The sequence below is a fragment of the Anopheles moucheti genome, chromosome 3 (genome assembly GCF_943734755.1).
Source record: "Anopheles moucheti chromosome 3, idAnoMoucSN_F20_07, whole genome shotgun sequence".
NCBI lineage: Eukaryota > Metazoa > Arthropoda > Insecta > Diptera > Culicidae > Anopheles > Anopheles moucheti.
In genome coordinates this window covers 16,433,533-16,452,279 of record NC_069141.1, presented here as the reverse complement: position 1 = coordinate 16,452,279, position 18,747 = coordinate 16,433,533, and the positions used below count along the sequence as shown (strand labels likewise).

At 43.2% G+C, this 18,747-nt stretch overlaps 4 protein-coding genes and 2 non-coding genes across 7 annotated transcripts; 1 reads left to right on the top strand and 5 right to left on the bottom strand.

Moving 5' to 3' along the window:
• Positions 1–4,918: 4,918 nt before the first annotated feature.
• Positions 4,919–9,525, bottom strand: LOC128304780 (coiled-coil and C2 domain-containing protein 2A). Its single transcript, XM_053042011.1, has 5 exons — positions 6,777–9,525; positions 6,420–6,712; positions 5,857–6,357; positions 5,289–5,776; positions 4,919–5,222 (listed from the first exon to the last, which is right to left on the bottom strand). Exons 1-5 carry the CDS (start codon positions 9,523–9,525, stop codon positions 4,919–4,921), a joined length of 4,335 nt encoding a protein of 1,444 aa, XP_052897971.1.
• A 684-nt stretch (positions 9,526–10,209) lies between these two features.
• Positions 10,210–12,178, bottom strand: LOC128302566 (uncharacterized). Its single transcript, XM_053039417.1, has 2 exons — positions 12,112–12,178; positions 10,210–12,051 (listed from the first exon to the last, which is right to left on the bottom strand). Exon 2 carries the CDS (start codon positions 12,011–12,013, stop codon positions 10,475–10,477), a length of 1,539 nt encoding a protein of 512 aa, XP_052895377.1. The 5' UTR covers positions 12,014–12,051; positions 12,112–12,178; the 3' UTR covers positions 10,210–10,474.
• Positions 12,179–12,303: 125 nt separating this feature from the next.
• On the top strand, positions 12,304–13,234 carry LOC128300969 (gamma-secretase subunit Aph-1). Of its 2 annotated transcripts, none has more exons than XM_053037240.1 (2): positions 12,304–12,592; positions 12,696–13,234. In XM_053037240.1, exons 1-2 carry the CDS (start codon positions 12,407–12,409, stop codon positions 13,191–13,193), a joined length of 684 nt encoding a protein of 227 aa, XP_052893200.1. In that variant the 5' UTR covers positions 12,304–12,406; the 3' UTR covers positions 13,194–13,234. The 2 variants fall into 2 exon arrangements, with proteins under 2 accessions (XP_052893200.1, XP_052893199.1); XM_053037239.1 differs by having other exon boundaries at positions 12,304–12,628.
• An 86-nt stretch (positions 13,235–13,320) lies between these two features.
• LOC128300968 (tRNA N(3)-methylcytidine methyltransferase METTL6) lies at positions 13,321–15,970 on the bottom strand. Its single transcript, XM_053037238.1, has 5 exons — positions 14,809–15,970; positions 14,406–14,611; positions 14,076–14,209; positions 13,678–13,849; positions 13,321–13,460 (listed from the first exon to the last, which is right to left on the bottom strand). Exon 1 carries the CDS (start codon positions 15,841–15,843, stop codon positions 14,884–14,886), a length of 960 nt encoding a protein of 319 aa, XP_052893198.1. The 5' UTR covers positions 15,844–15,970; the 3' UTR covers positions 13,321–13,460; positions 13,678–13,849; positions 14,076–14,209; positions 14,406–14,611; positions 14,809–14,883.
• LOC128306114 (small nucleolar RNA snR60/Z15/Z230/Z193/J17) lies at positions 13,543–13,634 on the bottom strand. The gene has a single exon (XR_008287541.1). It is a non-coding gene; the product is annotated as a small nucleolar RNA snR60/Z15/Z230/Z193/J17 (small nucleolar RNA).
• Positions 13,937–14,031, bottom strand: LOC128306112 (small nucleolar RNA snR60/Z15/Z230/Z193/J17). Its single transcript, XR_008287540.1, has one exon. It is a non-coding gene; the product is annotated as a small nucleolar RNA snR60/Z15/Z230/Z193/J17 (small nucleolar RNA).
• Positions 15,971–18,747: the final 2,777 nt, after the last annotated feature.

The following is an 18,747-nucleotide window of genomic DNA, read 5'->3' as shown; positions in this document are numbered from 1 at the left end:
TATTCGTTTAGTGTTTATATGTTTGCTGGATATACTTAAATAGAAAAGAGGAAGAAAAAAACCACTTATAATCGACAATAATCCACACAGATGAAACACACACACACATCCAGACGCGCATCGAAAAACTACTACTACTACTACTACTACTCACAAGGATACATCGGACAGAACAATAATGGCGACACCCGATGTGCGCGTATCAAACGGCGGCACTGTTATAAGTAGCACTGTTGTGTAGCTCCCACAGTGAACACTTGAATCAAGCATAATAAACACGCATAGTAACAAAACTATCAATCGCCACACACCTACGCCCAATTAGCGAGCGGCACATACTTAGCTTGTCTACTTAACCATTATTACTTTCCCTTCTCAGTCTGCTGCTCTTTTTCTGGCTCTTTCTCTTGCTTTTATGATAGTAAAGAAAGGACGTTTTATTTACACTGCGTTAATTAGATGTTTTTTGTTGTTGTTGTTGTGGTTTCTCCGTTTTCATTCCGTTACTATTCTCAGGAAATCGGGTGTTCTAGATGTTCTAGTATATACGTAGATTTCGGTGCAAAATATTACAATACAAACAGAGCACTTCTCCTTTCGTTTCCACCTTGTTCAATCACGTCGACACTAACACTAAGGACCAGTAAGCTTCAATGGCCAAACTGTTACTTGGGTAAAAGCAGCTATTAGTACCAACGCACAAGTGAATAGTGCACGCACTCTTTGCAGCTACAGAGTAGCATTTACATTTTTGTAACCATTTAAATTAGTGTAATTTACGGCTTGTTTGCGTACCACAATTTCTTTGGAGATTTATCTACAAATTATTTCCATACGCATTTATTGACATCAAGCACCATACGAACGCATTAAGGCATCATTTGGACTGTTTAGTCTTTTAGAACAAAAAAAAATCGTTATTTGTTATCACCCGAATTATATTTAGGTCACTAGACAAAAATTTAGCGCGTAACACGGTCATGTTTTCATTACGCTTCGCGTATGAATGGCTCGCGAATTTACGCGTTGGCCACGGCGTTTGACATGTACATAGTTTAGTTTTTAGATAGTTTTGCGAGTATAATAAACGGCGAACGATAAGACGCGAGTGCACACATCCACTAAAACACAGCAACAATTTGAAGAAAACAAAACCCCAATTTTGGAGTCATCCGGTGTCCGGTTCATCGAGATAAGTATGCGATTATGAGGAGGTTGACGGTTAATAGACGGAAATGAAAGCGGTGGGTGGCCCGATGTGTGAGAAACTAATGAAATACTGCCAAAGAATTTTGCTAACGTAGCGAACTCCAACGCACGCGTCAGCGTTTAGTACTAAACAAAAAGTTGCGAAAGTGTAGCGTGCCGGGCACTACCCAATGATGGCGGCTTTGAAGCGTGAAGCATTTTGAAAAGGTAGTGAATGGTTTGTTATCATAAAATCGTAGAAACAAAACCAACAACAAAAAAAATGATGCAAAAACACCCAATTTGAAAAGAATAGAACGGGGAATGCTACCGAGCGCAAGTAATTTAGTCGAGAAAAAAAGGTTTAAGTCAACTAGTGAACATCATTAGTAGATTTTTTAGTAACACGAATACAAATAGTGCATTTTTCGGAGAAACGAAAACAAACGGCGAGACAAATGTGTCCTGTGTGCGATAGAAGTTTAACATTTGTGAATGTACGATCGTTTCTTTTTAAAGCGTAGAATAAAACGTTCAAACGTTGACGGTTTTGTTTATCATTTCGTTGTTTTCCTTGAATAAAAGCAAAAGAAAAACAAGACAAAATTTAAAAGACACAACGTAAGCGTAAGGAGTGATAAAACGAAAAACCACACGGAAAACCCCCCCTCCAAATGATATCAATACGATAGTAGCTGTGGTAACGCTCGGTTGTTAATAGATGAGTTTTCACAATTTCCTTTTAAATGCCATTGCAATCCAATCCGAATCGGCCATAGGAACTATTTTTACAGGGTAAACGAATGCATGTTTCGTTTTGGTGACAAAGTAAAAATGTGATTGAAAAGTATTACTGAAGAAGAAGCAAAACAGCAACAAACAACAACAAGAAAAGGGAAAGCAACAAAAAACTTTACAAACAAAAATGAAAAAAAAAACGATACTTAAATGCATTACGGTGTAAACGGTGTATAAGGTAGTAAGTGAAAGTATAATTGGAAAGACATACATAAACAGACAAACAGAAAACACTCAGAACGATTGCAATCGAAGTTGCCATTGAACTAATCATAGGAATATTTAAAAAAAACAAATCCATAGCCATTTAACGAAAGGCAACAAACGATAAAAAGCTAGTCTTTGTTTGGAAAACATCCTAGAAAGGATAGAGGAAAGAAAATCAACTAAAACACACAAAAGAAGAAACAAAAAAAGAAAGAAAGAAAGAAAAACAGACACACTCAAAGCCATACTGTAGATAGATTTGTTAAACGACAGAGAGCATTAAAGATTTAAGCGAAACTATAAACAATTAACAGGCATATAACAGAAAATCTCATTCCTACAACATTGGTGTTGTATATAGCAAAGCAGAAATATGAAGGAACAGATGGGTCAACAAAGAAGATGAAATTAAACAACAAATGTTTAAATTTTGTACAGCGGTACGGTACGCACTCACCGTAATATGGAGTGCCGCAATTGGAATTACACAGAATGTAATTTATTTATTATTCTTTTTTAGAAAAATCGAATACAAAATTCACCATGTTGCTTGTTTTTACTTTTTTGAAACACATGTATTCGTAACCAATACATGCGAAAGTTCTTTGAAGATAATTTGTCTATTGTTTATAAATTATTTATTATAACCAAATGCATAAAATTGGGGAACTCAAGAAAACAAAAACACAGAGAAGGACATGAAAACAGACCCCCGTTGTTAACCGTTTGACGCCAACCATATATAAACGAACATAATCATGGTGTCGGTGGCATCATAGTGTATCCTTGTGCCGCTGTATATTCGGTGGAAATTCATTGTGTACCGCAGTAAACAAAACAAACAAACAAATAAACGAACAAACTCTCATAAGCAATTTGAACATGTTGGAAAACAAAACAAACGAAACACATTAACAAAATCAAATCACTGAGGGAATGGGTGTTGTTTTCGGACACTGCAGATCCGAAAAGAGATACAGTAATCACGTTGCAAACTCCGGACACCAACGCTGGGTATACACCATTTGTCACACAGTTAGTACACACTTGGGAAAGAATTAATTGCGGAAGGAAGGCTCCAAACAAAAAAAACAAAAAAAAAAGCCATGTCGATAGACAGTTTAGACAAACGCGGCAGTCAAGAGAACCGTGATATGTGAGTGTTAGTAGTGAGTCGAGCGCACACTACCGAATCAAGATACAGGACATAAGATTGGCACCAACAAAACGTAAAAATATGCGAGTGAAAGCAAAAGTAAACACAACGCAGGTAGAGCATAACCGGGATCGCCCAAAAAGTGAGCGATCGCGTGAAAGAAACGAGAAGAAGACGAAAAAAATGGGTTTTCAATCAAATTTATATAGGGTGAAGTGCCTAATGTATAGACAATATAGTTCCCTATAAATTCTAGCACCGGAGACACACACACGCACACAAGAAAAACTAGCGACAAACACATAACTAAAGCAAGAGGAAAAAAAACAATCGAAAAACCCCCGAAAAGAACATTCTATTCCGCATTGTTTGTTTCGATCCGTCGGCTCAACACAGAGGCATGGGCAAAGGAAATCGATTGTATCGAAAGTAAAACCAAAATTAAGCACAACCATTTTCAGCAAACCAAAAACTCAAAGCTAGTTTCACAGCTAACCGCAAGCGCAAGCTAATATAAGAAACTCTTGATATAGCGTAAGCATGTGATGCGAGAGCGTGTGACATACACGTGGGCGAACTGTGTATGCGCGATCAATTGCTATCAAACATGGAACAAAAGAACAGGAAAGGTTATATTGGTTGGTTCTAACCTGGTGGGAAGCACTACGAACATACTCTTTACCCATTCTTTTCCTACTCAACCGTTTTCATTCGCACTAAGTTTTAAACGATTGATCACACTCCAAAGCACGGGGCAACAGTTTTCTTTCCTGATTCGTCACCATTCTGTGCAACAGCGAACGATCGTTATTTTACACTATTTTACACTACGATCGTTTCTTTTCGAAATCATGTACTACTTCGGCTTCGCGTGCTCATTAAACGATAGACGTTTGGCCACTCCAAAATGGACCGCGGGTCGTGCTGAGGTTACCTACTCACACGGTTATGAAGGTACCGTTTTACTGGCATAAATCACTGGTTGAATGCTACGCGGCAAAAGTTCAATCATAGATTGAAACGAACATCAGCAAACGGAAGGGATTCACCTAATGTCCACAAACGAAAGACACGGTACGTTTGTTTTAGAACTCGCAACGAAGAACAGGAAAACTAAAACAAAACCCCGAAATCATTGTATAAACGAGAAAAATAGACAATTCATCATTCCCAAAATAAAATGGCACGTGTGTTTTTATTTTCCATTCGTTCGTGTGTGTGTGTGTGTGTAAAAATTGGGAAGGTATGGATGGGTGGGTGGGATGGTTGGTCAACTGTGACAGTCTATTTCTGAGGAAAATTTATATGAAAACTTGAAAATACTAGCCCTTAGCTTTTTAAGACGGTTCAAAAGAGCACAATAGCGACATCTATTGGGATGCACGAAAACGATTGTGTTAGTAGCACATTCGATGTTTCAACTTCGCTTCGTAAGTAGGACTTAGTAGGAGCTTGTGTGACAAACGTCTTTTTTCAGACGAAAGTGATCAACTATAAACTTTTATAGATGTTTCTGTAAAGACAGATAATTCACAAAGTATGTAAGTATAAAATTAGTAACAGAAATTCTTAAGCCCTCGGCACTAGAGACATAAGAAATATCCAAACAGAATAAACATTGCACGGATAGTCTTTGATGTAAACGCCAAGTCCAAACTCCACCGCAGCTTCTGAGTTCAGATGTATGCCAGTACCTTTCACATGGGCCACAATTGTGGACAGATTATTATACGGTAAATTGATAGGAAACCCATTCACCTTGTACGATACGAACATTTGACTAAACGTCTCACCATGCCGTTCCGTGTTCGTTTCCAAGCAAGTATCCCGTTCCAGGCTTATCAGCGTACTGCGAAGATGATCGCTGATGAAACTGAAAGACATAGTAAAATTGGATCCCTCTTTTCTCCGTATTTTTTCCATCATTTTTGTTCCTTACCGATTCCAAATCGTTTTGCGGTGCGTACGCCATGATGCGATCTTCCGCATAAGTTTCCGTTCAATGGCACGCTGCAACTCTTTCGCCGGCAGTGCCTCCCTGAAGGGAAACGATACCTCCTGCACACATCCTGCGGGTGGTTCGTGGAAACGATTAAACAACGCACGCCAGTACCCGGACCGGCGCACATCAAGCTGCGTGAGAAACACCCGATTCTCCTTCTGAATGTTGCCCCAAATGTTAGCCTGTCCCACGATCAGGTAGATTCGATTCAGCGGACAGTAAGTGTCGGTGGAGCTGTACTTCTTGCCGCTGCAGGGATCGACAATAAAGAATTCTCCTCCCTCCAGTAGCAGCACGAACGTTGTATCGCCCATCAGGACGCTATTTCCAAAGATGAGCCAAACCTCGTAGCCTAGCTGAAGGTAGAAACAAGCCAGCAGTGCTCCGAGATCCTTCGGCGAGCCACACATCATCGTAAGAATTTCCTATCGCGAAACCAAAAGGATCATATATTGACAAACGAAAGATAGTTATATCTGTTAACCAGCGACTTGCAGACACCTACCTTGTTGGTGAGCCATATCCCGTTCAACTGCGAACATGGATCCACACTGTAGTGGATAGGAATAAGTGAAACGTATCTGCGGATCATGGTTTCTGTCAGCTCATCAATTGGAAACGGTATTGGCAATGGGCCCAGTAGACGCGTCGCACAGATTCGTTTACCTCCCAGTAATGTTACCATCGGTGGGACAACTGCACGCGATGGAAACTCATGCCGGTACTCCTCATACCAGAGGTAGATGCGGGACTTAATGCGTTCCATCTCTACACACTCCAAACTGCCCGTGTCGAGCGTCGGCCGCTCGATCAATGGTTCCAGACTGATGAATAGCGTCACGTGCGTTAGTTCACGCATGTCCGGCAAACTACTCCCTGTTCCGCTACCAATAAGCCCTATTGGGTTACCGTAGCTGTCCACAATTTCCCCAGCTTGGTGATCTTGCATCTGACGATCGTAACCGAATAGAATTGGTGGCGTTTTTATCTCAAACGTTCCTTCCAACTGAAAGCAAAACTAAACGTTAGTGAACTAATCGGTGTATTAATACCGTGGCTTGGGATTACCCTTTGGTTGAGATAGATGGTACTGATTGGGATTCGCAGCTGACCAAGCCATCGACTAGAAATACGTTGGTACACCTCAGTCGGCCGGGTTCGATCATCTTCCAGCAGATCTTCCATGTACTCGTCGTAGAGATCGATGTGCAGGTGCTTCCGTATCTGATCGGTACTGCAATCCAGCGGTACCTCAAGCTGCTCATTCCACGTTGGAGCCGTTCCGTCGGCTGTCGAAGTGCGGAAAATACGATCCTTCAACGATACCGCTATGTACGGTCTGACGTTGGATGTACGAAACGCTACCGGAAGGGAAACAATTAATATACTTACAGCTGAACATCACTGCTGGTGAAGGTAACTTACAAAATCGTCCATTCGACGACGACATGTTACTATTCCGCCGACCAACCGATCCACCCTGATAGTCCTCCATCCGCATCGGTATCCCAAACGCACGAACGATGGTGACAATAATCTTGAACCGTGTCACATCACTCACCCGTACCGATGCACGGCTGTTGGGCGATCGACGCGACGGTTTGAGTGGACGCCGTGGGCCAAATATCTCCAGGAAAGCCAAACTGAGCGATCCAAATGACGGCACCTGATCGCCACCGACCAACAGGTTTGCATTGTTCACCTTGTCCTGGTTCAACACCCGACAGTGATTGCTGATGATGTCGTACACCTTCTGCAGATATCGCTTGCCACGGTGCCTCTGCAGATCGATCGGGTCCGTACCGAGCGTTTCGTCAATGATTTTCATCTGTTCCTCGTCCTCCTTGGAAGATGCAGCGATCGCAAGTTCACGCTCAGTTTGTGGAATAAATTTCGTGTCCCGATACTTAAGACTTCGCTGGAACCGTTTGCTCAGCAGAATAAACCGTTCGTTCTGTTCGATCGTCTCGGCGGAACAGAACGCAAGCTTATCCTCATTGAAATTGAACTCAGATTCATCCGTTTCCGGTGCGATAGAATCGTTCGATTGCCGTCGATTGCCATCCGGTGCGATCACTGCTCCGTCATCACGCAATACTCGCAGCAGTGCTGCATCCCTGTCGACATCGGGCTCATCTTCGGTTTCTAGTGCACGATCATCGATCCAGCGGCGCAACAATTCCTTAGGCACAACGACACGTTTCGGCAGTGTGCGACGTTGACTGGGGCTTGGAAAGATGCCATCGGACGGTTCCAACCAACCGGTCCTTAGCTCTACCGTACCATTCGTATAGCTTTGCGCCTGATACGGTTTACCGGACGAGAACTGATAGTCCACAGATTCCACCTCCTCGTACAGCTCCTCCGCGCCGGGCAGTGGGAGGAAAATCTCTGCCCGCAAACACTTCATCATCATCCGGTTCTTCTCGTACACGTGTAGCGCAATCGTTTCGGGAATCTTCGACGTCAGCTTGATGGAAAAGGAGGTATTGAAGTCAATCATAGTACGATCATCTTGCTGAAAATGACGCGCCTTCGTCGATGCTACATGGTTCCCGTCAATGAACAGTTTCGTTTTAAACAACAAATCCCGTCCCGACTGGTGTCCACATTGGTCCGCTGTGACACCGTCCGGATCGCGCCGCAAAACAATGTGCACCGCCGGTTCACCAGCACCACGGAAGGTTTCATCGAACAGTGTCCGGAACTCTTTTTTTATTCGCGCAGTGTCCGGTTTTTTCGGCTTCTGCATCGATGGTGTTGGATCCGGCGTCTCCGGTTGTTGTTCGAGTGCAAGATCTCGCAGATACGCTTTATACTCCTGCTTGTCGCGAAGGTATAGCTCCAGCTCCTCTTCGAGTGTTTCTCTCAGCTCGAGCTCGTACCGTTCCTGCCATTCACTACCATCACGCTCCTCGTCCGTGTCCTGGCTGTTAACCGTCATCTTTAATCCACGCTCACCGTGGTGCTTTTCTTTTATCTCCTCCCAAAGTTCCAGTATTTGTTTTGCTAGCAGACGCTCCGTCCGTATCTCTTGATAGACGAGATTTCTATACTCTCGGCGTGCCATTTTGGTCCCGAATGAATCGATCGGTTCGTCCTGTTCTTGCATCTCCGACCGAAGTTCGTTCAGCTTCGTCTGTAATGCCTCTTTGCGATTCAGCTTCCGTACGCGGTAATACTGCTTGTAGAGTTCCTCCAGTCGTAAACGCAACCGCACCACGTCCTCAAACGACGGATGGGCATCGTAACGGACCCTTCCGATCAGTATCTTCACCGTACGCTCCATCGGTAAGCGATCCAGCGTTTTGGCGAGCGGTATTGGTTCTACAAAGAATGGAACAAACGTTTTACTACAAAAACCACGCACACGCGTTTTGCTTTCGAGGTAGCATCGGAAATCGACCAATTCACCGCTAGCATCGAACCATTCCTCCTGTTCCTCCTCCAGCAGACGGTTCATCAATCGGTTCTTGTTGGCCAAACTGACGCTCGGTTTATCTACCAAGGGTAGAAGAGGTCCTTTGCCATCTTCTTCAGCTTCTGTCGAATCCTTTGGATCGATAACACAAATCTCATCGAGCGCTGCACGTGATTCGGGTAATGTACACGCTGGTTGATAATACAGAAGATCCTCATCGCAAAACATGTATCTTTGCGTCTTCCAAGGAATGACCACAGCTGTCCCTTCTTCGGTGTGAAAGTATGACGATGCCAGATGGGTAGGAGTATCCGCCTCATTAGAAGACGATGACCGGTTTGAAGGTGTTTTTTTGTTCGCATCTTCCGCAATAGCTTCCGTCGGTAGCACACCACCCAGCTCGGTATCTTCCGCATCGAAGAACACTTCATCCGGTAGTGCATCAGTGAAAAATAGTATCGCTCTATCGATCTCATGCAGCGGAGACTTCGAACTTTCACCACTGGCGCCAGTCGCAATGTTTAAACGCTCCAGGGACGCTATTACCTCACGCTCTTCCTGAACAAATGTAGGGTCCAGTTTCGATTTTCGAACCTTCTGTTCTCGTTCCGGTCCATAGGAAATTTCCACCGGTGTTGGCGACTGCACCTTTGGTAGTGTTTTGGAAGTGGTGGGCTTACCGGACGATCGCCGACGATACCGATGCCTAGGGCGACGTTTTTTCGGCGATTTTGTGCCCGCAGATTCGTTCATTATTGCTACTGAAAAAGACACTGAAGCGTTGTTTACGTTTTCTCGTCCCGGTTGGTGAAAGGATTCGTTACTCGTTTAGTGTACCGCTTTTGTTTGTGTTTGACATTTGAACATAGCAACGCGTTGCTAGGCAACAACGTTTGAGAATGATTTGAAACGTTTGCGTATAATGATCTAATCGTATATTGCATGGAGGCGGCAGCGATCACCAGCGAAGTGTGCGATCACCACCAATTTGTTGGCGGGAATGATTTCAATCTCACTAGCGTACGTCCACGCGGCTTTTCGGTGCTTGGAATGTTCAGTCCAGGACGTGCGAAGGAACGATAAAGAAGCCGCTACAATCATGAGCTCTATCAGTTGAACGATGATCAAGCTTAATCTACTTATCTAGATCAATCTGACTTATTTTTAATATTATATATTATTTTACAACCTTGAGCTTTCTACGAAACGATTACACCACAGTTTAAATATCTAAGCTTATATCTCCAAGGACTTGTCATCTTAATTGTAATGCGAAAAACTTCCAAAAACAAATTGTTGCCTTTTTAACAGTTGCAAATATTTATTTATTCGTAAACATTTATCATTTCAATTAGCCTCGCGGTTTTAAGCATCATATTGACCATTTGTTTGACCTTGGTTTGTTGCTTGTAAAAATGAAGCCATGTAACAAAAAAGCACGTTAAAAAAGCTGTATTCGAGTCATTAAAAACATCTTAACTCGGTGGATAATATGCGCGGTGGAGTACAATTTTACTGATCCGAAACTGATCGGATCGGGCCTATAGCGGCCTTCTGTTGCCCATCTTATTCTGTAATGCCTGTTGCCTATCCATTAGGCGTTAACACATACAACACAGCCAACAAACACACATATACACGGTACCGTGAATTACATGCAGTGATAATTATTCAAAATGCTCGCGTTCCAATTAATGCCATCCTACACGAAGTACATCATCGAGGAATTGTCGCTATAGATGAGATAAAGTTTCATTTCATGCGGTAAATCTAGTGACTGGAGCCGTTTGTTGAGAATGTAAACCTTATCGGGCGCTAGTCTGTTCATGTAGCGCCACACCGTTTCACGCACGGTATCGCGGGCCAACCGCTTCAGCGTGAACAGCTCAAACTGGGGCTTACCTATAATACTTTTTATCACTTTCCATGTACCAAACCGATGCAACAGCCACTGGTAGAGCGGTCTCTTGGCGATCGTATCGCTAATCCTACGGGCCAGAAAACCGTAAGAGCAGTACTTCAGACAAGGAAAAAGTATGTCCACCTTCGTGGGCACAATTTCGGTGAGTAGGTGTTTAACGAGTGCATCCAGGTCGGTACCATACATCAGCGCCAGGCTATCGACAGCCTTTTGGTACTGATTGTACAGCACGGAATTAATTTTCACATTTTCCAAACCATGAATTTCCTGCAAAACAGTGGGCATTATGTTTTGCCACGTTTGTTTCATGACTTTAAGCGAGGTTTTGGTAAAATCTACTAAATCGACCAACAATTCCGATACCGCTTCGGCCGAACGGTTCGCATCGCCTTGTATGAAAAATGTTAACAACCGCACCAAATCGGCGGTCAGCAAGGTGACACAGCACAGCAGCGGCCAGGTAAATTCCAGATCCTCTCGTACGTTCGTTATGGGGCCACATTCGCACAGCACTAACATTGCCAACAGCTCATAGTCGGGAATCAGTCTTTCGTACAAAGTGCGAACACGGGCCTGCTTTTCCCATTTCAGTTCCGTTTCGATGAAGTACGGGATCAGAGAGGACTGGGAGCGATAGCTTAATAGTGCCGACTTCAGGATGTCGTTCACATAGTACCGTTGGCGATACATATGGTCCGGATGTTCGTAGTTGTAGAGAATTTTAAAACAAGCCACCTTGTTGCGGGCCGAACACGGTCCCCTGGCACAAAATATTTCGATTCCATTGAAATCGTCCGACTCGGGAAGAAATTGCCACTTGGCTTTGGCGATGAACAGGAGATAGATTAAAATTTCGATATTGCCCGTATCGAACGCGGCTGTATGGAGTGCCGTTTCTTCCGCGTAATCAATCATGTTAACATCGGCACCGTGTGCAATGAGCAGCTCGACCAGATCCAATCGATCGTTTGATACGGCGTAGTGCAGCGGAGTGATACTTTCCGTGTCCCCCATGTTTACCACACTTCGGTCCAGACGCAACAGGTAGCTCACAATCTCGCCCGACACGGACTGCTCACAGGCGCGTGCCAGTGGTGTGAGACCTTCGTAGCAGCGCACGTTCGTTTCGGGAAGGAAGTGATCCACCACCAGCTTCACACAGTCCAGGTTGCGACTGACGACGGCATGGTGCAGTATGTTCCAGTGATGGTTATCGAAACGCTTGCCAAAATCTGGTCTCGGTGCTTTGGCATGGGTTAGATGGCGCAGCTTCTCCGTGTCACCCTGCATAACGGCGTTCCACACCTCGTTCGCCTTCATCGTGACCGCGCAGCCGAACGGCGACCACGTCCGAAACCCTGCAAACGACCAAAGTCAATATTTCCTGTCCGGAAGGCAAGCTAACACCAGGTGTTTACCAATGCAGCAAAAGTTTATTGCGTTTTACAAGAACACTTTTTTCAAAATACGTCAACCCATTCTTTTGTGTTGTGTTTTGACATTTCTGCGAAAAAACGGAACCTGCTTGACAGCACTGGGAAGCATTTGACAGCTGTAGCTCCATGGTTCTTTTGTTTACCTTGTGCTGAAGCCTCTTTTGCGTTTACCACCCAAAAAATCACTATTTCGGGGGTGTTGTTTCGCAGTAATACGACGCAGCGGTTTGGCTGGCATTTTCGTGGTCAAATAGAAACAAATAGTGGGATTAGAAATATGACTGTGGTAGAATTTTTTGGCTGCAGCTTCCTAGCGTTTGGGCCACCGGTGGCAATGTTTGCACTAACGATAGCACACGATCCTATACGTATCATCATTCTAATAGCTGCCTCATTTTTCTGGCTTGTGTCGTTGCTACTGTCTTCTACGGTGTGGTTAGCATTTCATCCCATCACATCAAAGGTTACCTTCGGTTTGATATGCTCCGTGTTCATTCAGGTTTGTGGAAAAACATCCCATTGAGTCATCTCTCCCTAATCCGTGCTTCATTCGGCTTCTTTTACAGGAAGGATTCCGATATCTTATGTACAAGGTGCTGCGCAAGACGGAGAACGGCCTGCAGGAAGTCACGGACATTGTACGAATCGCCGACTACCGACACATTCTCTCGTACGCTTCCGGGCTTGGTTTTGGCATCATAAGTGGAGCATTTTCCTTGGTTAATATTCTAGCTGATTCGGTTGGTCCGGCCACAGTAGGTTTGAAAGCGGGCTCGGATGTCTTCATGCTCATTAGCGCGGCACAGTCACTGGCCATGATCCTGCTGCACACGTTCTGGAGCGTCATCTTTTTCAATGCTTGCGATGTGAAAAATTACTATCACATTGTTTACGTAGTGGCAAGTCATCTGTTTGTATCCTGTATGACGCTGCTGAACGCCAATGCACTGTTCGGCGTTACATTGAGCATTTCGTATCTAGTACTCTGCATTACGGGTGTAATCGCATTCCAAGTGGCCGGCGGAACAATAGCTTCCTTCCGGAAGTTTCTCACATGCAAGTAAATATCGAGTTTAAGCACTTAAATCATCGACTATTATGATTGGATATCCATTTCCTTAATGTTACATTACATATTTTAACATTTCTTTCATATAAATATACACAAAATGCATCTACAGAATTTCATGAAATATGATTCACCCATTTTATTTCAATAATAGTCGCAAAGAAATACATTCCACCGCACTAAAACTGCAAGACAAATGAATCATACTTATACAGCCGCTGATTGAACCCCATACCTGTGTGTCCTAGGCGTCCGACAGGTTCTGTGAAAGAAAATAAATCCCCAATCAATTATTAGTATGATTTATTATCAACAAACATGTGCACAAATCATAATATTTCATTCAAATTAATCAGCTAGGGGTGAAAGACCATTTTCAACGTAGTAAAATATCACAGTTTGATCATATGAACTATGCGGCTCATCAAAGAATAAATGAATCAAATATTTTAAAAACTAGCAACACGCATGAAACTTACCGTTCTCTTTTACAGTGACCAATATCGGACATCTGATAGCGCACGCATTAGAAGATCAGCATAAAACCAAATCGCAGAATCCAACGAAGATGTCACTTAACGTGATAAACATACGTTTTTCATACAGCCGCTGATTGAACCTCATCTGTATGTCCTAGGCTTCCGAGAGGTTCTGCGAAAGAAAATGAATCCGAAATCAATTTTTAATATGATTTATTATCAACAAACATGTACACAAATCATAATATTTCATTCAAATTAGTTTAATCAGCTAGGGGTGAAAGACCATTTTCAACGTAGTAAAATATCACAGTTTGATCATATGAACTATGCGGCTCATCAAAGAATAAATGATTCAAATATTTTAAAAACATAGCAACAACATGCATGAAACTTACCGTTCTCTTTTACGGTGACCGATAACGCACATTGCTTCTAATGATCGTTGTTCTTATGTTATTCTAGAATGACGACTGCACCACCAACCAAAATAGGGTTTAGGGCAGGCATAGCACCTTCGGAGGATGATAATCTGAAAATAAACGAAATACCTTACATCAGAATTTGCGTTCTCTACAAAGATTTTAACCAGAAGCCATACGTTATATGCTTCAGAATCCTTTTGGTATTTTAAATTATGTGTGTAATCTATCATAATACATCTGATACATTTTATCATCACAACGAGGTATTTGAACAAATATTGTTTATTGCTTATATTTACTCACCTGTTAAAAGCCTCAAGAGAAAACAGTGTTGTGCGGATTTGTAACCAAAAGCAGCAGTCTTTTCAATACGTTCAGCGCCACATGCCACGAATTCGGGTGATATGTCTTATGGATGTTTTTAACACGATTTGAGCATGGCGTTGACAGGGTTAAAAAAGGAAACTAATAACGAAGGCATTGGATGGAGTTCACGCATCCCTATCCAGCTGTAAATTAGATTTGAAAAGAATAACATAAATTAGTGTTGTGCATATTATTAGCATCTTTTCGAACGGTTAACCATCACTACACTATCAGTTGGCCGTTCTTAAAAGAAATCATTATGATCATTATGATGTATGATAGAACAATCATCATTTGATACAAAAATTACATTACAATAATTTAGTACATGGAGGCTTACCTTGAAGGGAAAAGGTCGCTGCCAATCTTTCCCGTTTCTGCACGACTGAGTCTCCACCATGGCCATCTGATGGTTTCAAACACGGTCCGGTTTGCTGAACTTGCCTTGTACGAAAATTCTTGGCAAATCGATGTTCTCCTTCGGATTTATTGTTCGTCGATGGATATAGCTGTTCACCAGCACCGTAAACCCGACCTTCTGGAACAATTCGGACACTTCCTTCTCCGCGAAAAAGTAGCTTCGCGTACCATCCTGACGCGTGTAGAAGTTTTCCGCTATCTTGTGTCCCGGCTTGAACCGTAACTGGGCCATATCGTACAGTCCGTAATCGCGGAACAGCACCACACCACCCGGTTTCAACAGTCGATATATGTTGGTCACTGTTGCAAGGAACTTATCCGGATGTATTGCGGAGAGTACGAATATCAACGTCACAATATCCAGACTACCTTCGGCCACCATGCCAAACACTTCCTCCGTGGTGATGTCGCAAGCGAACGCTTTGATATATCGCTCATCGTAGAGGTTATGTTTCCGCACCAACTCAACGGCACGTGGTGATAGATCGCACGCGTAAATGAAATAATCGCGATGCCCATCCTCTATCAGCGGAAATACTAAATTTCCCACACCACAACCGATTTCGAGTAGTGTTCTGTCGTTTTTGCTGTTTTCCACATTTTCCTCCTCTGTGCTGTTCTCGCGTGGCGTAGAAGATCTATTACCATCCGGTTCTTCTGCCGCATCAGCCAGCAACTCGCTAAACTCACGCGTCGTCCAGTGCCGGTCTTTGAAGAACCGATCCTCGTTTCGCTTGTAGAACAAATCCCAATGTTTGCGGGACTCTTGTTCGAGTTTCAGCGCTTGAAATGGCGTCACCATGCGCTTGTTCTGCTCTTCCAATTTGGCCTTTTCGGCGTCGCTGAGACTTTTAGCGCTTTCCGTCGCAACGTCGCCCAAATTGAAGGCTTTTTGCTTCGGATAAGCGTGCAAGCTCTTTCCATTCTCTGCCGTACTTTCAACTGGTGTAGTCATATCGAGAAGCTCAGCGTCACCTATCTACGAACGACCTGCAGACAAACTTCTTATCGATTTCAAATATTTCCATCAGGAACCCAATCACAACACGTCCGATCACTCTGAAGCGAGAATTGAAAAGAATTGTTCCCGGGAACAATGTTGCTGCCTACGGCTACAAGACGCACTCACACAAGGATGATTTTATTCGAAGATCCGGTAATGACTTTCGAACAAGAACTGCTCTACAAACCAAGGTTTCGATATCAACCAAGGTTTGTAGAGCCTCTCAATAATTTCAAAAGTTTCAAGCGTTCAATTTAAAAATCGTTGTGAGCAATAGAGCAGTGCGAACATGAGAAAAAATAGCATAAATCAACACGCAGATTGAATTAAAACAATGTAATCCATGTTTTAGGAACAATACCGATATACACGCTAGAAGAGCACAAATAAACAACAAGAGCACATTAAATCGTTCAATACAGTAGAAATTTAAGTAAAATGGATTTTAACTATTCCATGTGAAGATATTATTTACTTTATCTTCATCGCTTTAATTCTAGTTTCCGACATGTATTGGATGTGTCAAATTTCCCAATACACAATTGATCAACTGCTGATCGAAGCTTAACCTACCTTCATTCTTACCCAAACTATTTGTTCCTGAGTTGAGGAGCTGCTGTGGCTTATTGTCCCTGATAGACATACTTTTTTGTAACGTACATCTTACACTCTATCATCGATAACCACCGCGCGTACCATTAAAACGATTCCAAGTTCAATGAATGCATACTGTCATGTGCTTTCGAATTGGAAAGACAACTACTCTAATACGACACTGAAGAATATTTGGCCCACTTTTGCTGTTTCATTTCGTAACACGATCTGCTTACTGCACTACAGTGTAACTCAACAAGTAAGTATTGTGAAAAAAAGGAAACAAGACGAACGATCATTAAACCGGAACGGTTGGTAAACGATGAGTTCAAAAACATGGAAAGGAGCCAAAAATGGGACAAACGGTGTTAATAAATTATGCATCTTTCAGTTAAAATTCCACACCGAACTTCACTCCAAACACCCCGAGCATGACCGTATTCCAGGTTGAACACACTTCTCCAGGTGTTCGTTCCGAATTCGTGGTGTGCGTGTGCCCAGTACGAAAGGAAATAAAAGAGCAGTCCAGCAAAGGGATCACGAACAATACAGTGGCATGCTTTGGTGGCAAACGTTTCGTGCGGGGCAGAGTACTGCGTAGCTCGTCTGCAGCGCCACTAACTTCCAGCTGGGTGGGTGGCGTTGCATCCTACTACAACACAACCACTACAGCTGATTGACTGACCAGTCGTGGCAGCGACACGGTCCCGGGCGGGAACATATCCAAGGTGCAGGACCTACTGCATCCGTCAGTAGCTATTTATACGTCGCGAAGTGCACACTCTCCAACAATACTCACGCGTGCTGATCCGTACCGCGATTTCGCGTGTTGGTGGGTGAATATTAAGCTTCGCAGCAAATATTGGAAATCTATCCATGTTTTTATCGCAATTTTGGTTCCTCGGTAACAGAGGTGTGAAGGGCAAAACCCTTTTTGCTTTCCAAGTGTGGTGGCAAGGCAGTGATCCTGTTTGGGGCTGCAAACATTTCCCGCCAGCACACGTCAAACTTTCGGCTGAAGTTACACCCTACATACTACAGCGTGGTTAAGAGGCTCCAACGGAGAAGCGAAAGTGAAAACCAGTGCATATTGTGTCTGTGTGGTTCGTGTGGGTGATTTTATTTGAAAAAAGCTGTGAAAAGTTATCGGTGGAAAGGGAGGATTTACTTCCTTCCAACAACAGTTTCACGCGCTGCATCATCATCGAACTACCGGGTATACAAAGCCCGTGCGAGCAGACGAGACGAGGCGTCAGTTGCACCATTTTTGATGGACCATTTCGCGAATGGTTTGCCACCGAGAAGTTGGTAGGGAAAAGTTTTCGGAGACTCTATTGCATGCTACACCGAATTTGTGCCGGAAATCGTTTTCGCGTGTACGCCTTCCAACTTTTCGCGCCATCATTTCGGGGTGTGGATGCATAGGGTGAGCTAGCTTTAAAACAAGAGAACAGAACCTCTAAATCTGATCCCAAGGTAAGCCTGTACCGTGCTCAAAGGGACGCATTAACACATTGCACCGTTTCCATGTAACGTCGCCTAATCGGAAAGGTAACAGTTCTGCACCACGGAGCTTAACGCTTCCCAAACTTCCACCGTAGTCCTCTGAGTGTCAAGGCCGTAAGGTAAATTTAGTTTGTTTCCATCGCTGAGCTTGGTTGCACTGGCGTAGTTTATGCCAGCGCAAGGAAAATTGGAAAGCTGCAGTTCATTACATCAAGCCTATTACCAACTCAGTCTGCCCATTGAATTGAGTTGATTGCGTATATGAGGAAGGGAAAGAATTGAAAATTACGTTGACAATCGTGATTTAAGTTCGATCGATACGCAAAGCAATTTCCCAAGTTCCCAATCACGAAAGACAATCACGTTCTTTCGTCTGAAAAATGTATAAATCCAATTATCGAATGAAGGTAGTATTAGCGAAATGCTTGAATAAATGCATGAAGATTATTTTATCGCACAATGGTACTCTTTATTTATTTAAAAATAAAATATTTCAAACATTTTCCACACACAAAACCACACAACGAAAGGTTGTAAAAGTAGCTTCTTAGGTCAATGTCAATGCTCGAATTAATAATCATCAACGGCCAAAAGGCAACTTGATGGTAATCTAACACGTTTAAGCAACATGCAAACATGTGGAGATGGCATAGAGATGTAGAAGAGGAACTTAACCGTTCTAATCGCTAATCATCACGGGACGACTGCAGGGAGGGAAATCCTCAAAAACATACAGATTTTGTAAAATATTTAAAG